The 5,165-nt window shown below is 36.7% G+C and overlaps 1 protein-coding gene across 9 annotated transcripts in view; it reads right to left on the bottom strand.

Annotated features, from left to right (window-relative positions):
• Positions 1–5,165, bottom strand: part of LOC106874822 (AP-3 complex subunit mu-1) — a 67,032-nt gene that overhangs the window by 19,511 nt on the left and 42,356 nt on the right. For 2 of the 9 annotated variants that reach the window (XM_014922693.2, XM_014922696.2), the window contains 2 exons: positions 4,078–4,092; positions 1,905–1,946 (listed from right to left, as the gene is read on the bottom strand). The exons of 4 other annotated variants lie outside the window; for them this stretch is intronic. In XM_014922693.2, the coding sequence (XP_014778179.1) occupies positions 1,905–1,946; positions 4,078–4,092 (57 nt within the window). Of the gene's footprint in view, positions 1–1,800; positions 1,947–4,077; positions 4,093–5,165 lie in introns of all 9 variants that reach the window. 3 more of the 9 variants (XR_008263503.1, XM_014922695.2, XM_014922697.2) reach the window with 3 other exon arrangements.

Here is a 5,165-nt window from a genome sequence, read left to right as displayed (position 1 = left end):
TGCATATATGGGTGCAGGATATCACCAACAGTGCAAATAACATGAAATATAATATATAAATAAATGAGTTAAATATGAAAACAACGAGATAAAAATGGAAAACAGTCCAATGAAACACAGAGAAAGGACCCTTCATCAGTTGTCGGCAGTCTATCTACTCCTCATTTCGAGCATTCAACGACAATATGAGTCTTCAAAGACAGTTGCTCCCATAAATTCTAAAATAAAATTTAGGATTTATGGAGGGTCAAAGTTGGGAACAAAAACAAGACAGTGGAGACATACGAGGAAACCGAATGAAAACAAACATGGAGGGTCGTTAGACTAGAACGAGCATAGAACAGGTTCCTTTCGGTTACCATCTATGAAACCTGGTCACAAGACTTTGGTCAGTCTGGTGCTACAGTATAAGACACTTGCCCAAGCTGCCATGCAAGTGGGACTAAACCCCAAATCATGTGGTTCGATTCACAGCACACACACACACATCACTCCTATCAAACCCCCTCCTGCAGTAAAAGTGAAACTAAAATATGAATACAAGCTTATTCAGTAGGGAAACAGGGACAATTTCATAAAATACAGTTGCTTTCAGTGTTTCTCATGAGGGAGAGGGAGGGGTGTCATCAAATATTGAAGTGGTGGAGTGGGGGGAGGGGCAAGGTAGACGGATGACAATCTCTAATGAAATTAAGGTGGTTTCCAGTTATTTTAATGTTGTCCAACACCAACACAAAGAATGAGACACCAAATGGAGAAAAACTCTGTTTCATTTTCTCTTTAATAAAGAAGTGGGAGATGCAAAACAAATTCAATTAATATTAGAGGGGAGGGGCTTATATCTGTCTGTTTGGGAACCAATGGTCTGTTTCAGTAACAGTCACAAAGTGTGCCACCCTGGGTAGCCCTTGAGTTTGACTTCAGCTGGATTTGAACCCAAAGCACAAAGAACCAGAACATATATTGCAAGGCATTCTATCAACTTGGCCAATTCAACACTTTGGGTTGAAATAGAGACACTGAATCTGCTAGAAATAGCAGCCAGAATTCACAAAAATTGTCACGAAAAAATGGAGAGAGAGTGAACACTCTGATTAGGGTTTGTCATCCCAAAACATGAGAGCTCTCTTCCTTACAGCTGCAGACATGAGGTGATGGAGGTTGTGATGATGGTAATGATGATGTTGGGAGGGGTGATGGTGATGGTGGTGTTGATGATGATGATGATGGTGGTGGTGGTGATAGTGGTGGTGGTGGTGGTAATGTTATTGATAAGGGACTGGGCGTGGCCTCACTAAGGTAATGACAAGGGACCAGGAGTTGTGGCAATTTGCTGTACTTGAGAAGATGGGTCAAGCTAAGTAAGGATCACAGTGTCGTCCATACATACAGACCTGTCCTTTACAGGTGCTAGGGCCAAATAATATGCACTTGTGCCAGTGCTGCCTAAATGCACCCATGCTGGTGGCACGTAAAAAAGTACTCAGCACTCTCTGTAAAGTGGTTGGCATTAGGAAGGGCATCAAGCCATAGAAACCGTACCAGAACAGACAATCGGAGACTGGCCAGCTCCTGTCAAACCGTCCAACCCATGCCAGCATGGAAAACGGGCGTTAACCAATGATCATCATCATCATCATCATCATCATGAGTGTCACACTTACAACCATCATTACCCATACCATCATCATCATCATCATCATCATCCTAAATATCAATACAAAACATATTATCTTCCCTTTTATGTTGATCTTGCATCAGTTTTCCTGTGAAGACCAACATTCTGAGATCCGTTCTTACTTGCACCAAAGTCATTATTGATCTACCCTTCACCAGGAACAGAGTCCACCATAGATACCCTCCACCATGAATACCCTCCACCACGGACACTTTCAGTGTTGTACCTTCAGTTTTGGCATCTGTAGATTGGTACCTTCAGCAATTTCCTAGGTTACATAGAAACATATTTATTAATTATATACATATATGTATCATATATATATATAATATATAATATATATATATACACACACACACACGCACACACATACATACATACATGCATACATGCTCACCTGCATGCTTGTGTGCTAGACACACAAGCAAGTATCAACTCTGAACAGGGATATCTCTGAGTGAGTCATTCTGATAGCAGTGATGTCTCACTGTTGTCATGACAACCAAGGTTATTTCATTTTTAATTAATTTTTGAAAGCTGAATTAACAGAGGGGAGTTCCAAAAAGATGGAATCTCCGAGCAGTTTAAATGCATAAGTCTCCAATATCCAAGTGGCTAAAAAGTGTCAGCATAAGGGCACCCAGGAGTCATGACCCGGATGCAGTCCAACCCCTGCATAAGAAGGGCCAAAACACTTGACTGAGATGGTGGGGTTCTTCTCTGAGGACCTTCTACTGTTCAGCTCTCTTAAGAGTTCCTTACCATTATCTCATAAAATGGCAGTAATATCGAAGCCAAAGTTATAATCTTGACTTCATCAAAGAATCCAATATCAATGTGTTTGATAATGATTATTATTCAATCTGTTAATTATTGTGTGAATTAATCAATATTAATGATAACATACTAAGTGTAAAGTTAATTGTTGCTCCCTTTAATGCCACCACTTGGTTGTTTGTGGACCTTTATGAGATCCCAGCCTGTTGTAAACATTTACACCAAGTCTCCCTCCTTATTCCTTTTTAGGAAATAGGCAAAGCAGCTGAAACCAGCTCAAGGTGGCTGTGGTTCATAAGAGACCACAAGTGGAACCTTTCCATAGGTGAAAACTAGCTCAATCTTCACTGCCTCACTCGAGTGAAGTATACAGGCCAAGGGGCAAAACACTTGTGACCCTGCTGATTATATGGAAGGGTTTCCAGAACTGCAATTGATTTAGAAGAGCTTGTGAAACCCCTGAGTAACTCCTGCAGTTTCTACATGGAGCAAAGCATCTCTGAAGTTTATTTCTCTTTTAAAAAGACATCTGTTTCTTAAAAAAAAAAAAAACTACTAGAAATGTATCATTTCCATCTTTATGACACGTAAATGCCATTTCAGCCAATCTCATTCACATGGTGTGCCCTGGTGGTCAATTGCTGTAAGGGATATAATCATTTCTAGATCAATCTTAGCAGCATTAGATGCTTGAATTTTGAAGAGCAAGAAAGATGCACAGAATATACATATTTAATTTCTTCTTTTCTTACTCATTACAAACACCTTAAAATTACTATTCACAGGTAATTTTGTGTAGCACTATTTCATTCTTATTTGAAATTGTCAGCATGACACAACCAGAAGCAGATAGATCCAACTAAATTAAACATTTTATGAAGTATCATCTTCAAATTAAATAAAACCTGTTTATTTATGACATGTCTGTTCTTAACATAGACGTTTTACAAAACTGTTCATACAACAAAAACCAAAAGGGATGGATTAAAAAGAAGACAAGGGATTCATTTAATAAATTGCATTTAAAAGAAATTCAGAGATAATTACAATGAAGTTTTTCTATGACTGAAGAAGAAAAGATTCTATTCTAGAGAAAAACCACGCAATAAAAGCAATCCAGTCGTACTATTATCTACGTTGTGGTATTTGAATGAGAGAAATTAAAAATATTTGAAGAAATAATAAAGAAAGATACACTACACATGCAATGGAGGTGATGGTGGTGGTGGTGGTGTATTTAATGGCGATATCTGTCAATGAAAGCATGGAGCAAAAATAAAGGAGACAACACCGTGAAATGAATAGAAATGAAAAGAGAATTAAGACAAGACATGTGTCCTGTATAGGGTTCCAGTTTGTAAACATACAGCAGAGACAGAACTGACAAGCAAATGAAGCTGATCTGGGACCAGTTACAAAATGAACACCATGCAAACCAAGGACATTGCAACAACATCAAAGTGCACCGGAACAAAAAAGGTAAATTTTTTTTTTTTCAAACTGTAGAGAAAATTTTTTTTCAAACAAGAAACAGGTAATAAAAAAAAAAAATTTCCAGCACCAGATTTTGAGTTAAAACAAAAACAAAACAAAAGACAATATATATATAAATACATACGTACATACATAAATTGTGGCTGAAACCAAGAGCAAAATAATAGAATACTCATGGTTATAATACATGGTGTCTAACAAAGAACAGAAGAGTAAAAAAGACTGGTAGACTGCTGGTTTGAACCATTAAAATGATGCTAACAACATCAACAGCAACAACATCAACAACAACAACAACAACAACAACAACAATGAACACTATATTGGATTATTGACAAATATTTGTAGAAAGGTGCTTTCTCGTATAGAATCATAATGGAAGAAGGAGAAGAGACTGTGTTGTTTTTGTAAATATCCAAAGTTATAAGGCAAGAATATTTATTGAATTGATTATCTTACCTGTGATTGCAAGGGCAATGTGATGGAGAGAAATGAAAAAAAAACAAATGGGGAGAAAACATGAATTAAGAGGGTTTCATGAAGAACATCTATGTTACAATAAAGAAAGTTGCTTATCAATTAGTCGGGAGTATGTAACCTTTAGCAAAAGAAAGCAATTATTCAAGTCTACACTGTCTAGAAAATTCTTAAAAATTACAATTTTAATATATTTTTATCAAAAAGTAGTTTACACGTTTCTTTTATCATCAAATATTCTTATTACAGAAAACTAATTTATATTCACAACAAGATAGCATTTTTTTAAGACTGAGAGATAGCATTCCACGTTTGTCTTTCTTTTCTTTCTCTTGAAATGTGTTATATATTTCTGATAGTGAATCCCTTTGCAAAGATCACTGCTTGTGTTATCATAGTTCATATGAATGAAAATAAAAAATATCATTTTCCACCTCTGTATGTCTGTAATTGTGGATTTATATAGTCTTTTATTCTTGTACTTGTTTCAGTCATTTTGACTGCGGCCATGCTGGAGCGCCGCCTTTAGTCGAGCAAATCGACCCCCCAGGACTTATTCTTTGTAAGCCTAGTACTTATTCTATCGATCTCTTTTGCCGAACCCCTAAGTTGGGCACACACACACACAAACAAACAGTACTACTTTTTGTAGATTTCAAAACATTTATAAATAGGTCTATTTATAAATGTTCTGAAATCTTTCACAGTCTTGGATTTTATCTCATTCTGAAAATTTATA

The sequence above is a fragment of the Octopus bimaculoides genome, chromosome 2 (genome assembly GCF_001194135.2).
Source record: "Octopus bimaculoides isolate UCB-OBI-ISO-001 chromosome 2, ASM119413v2, whole genome shotgun sequence".
Taxonomy (NCBI): domain Eukaryota; kingdom Metazoa; phylum Mollusca; class Cephalopoda; order Octopoda; family Octopodidae; genus Octopus; species Octopus bimaculoides.
The sequence above is the reverse complement of the archived record's forward strand: the minus strand, read 5'-3'. Positions and strand labels throughout refer to the sequence as shown.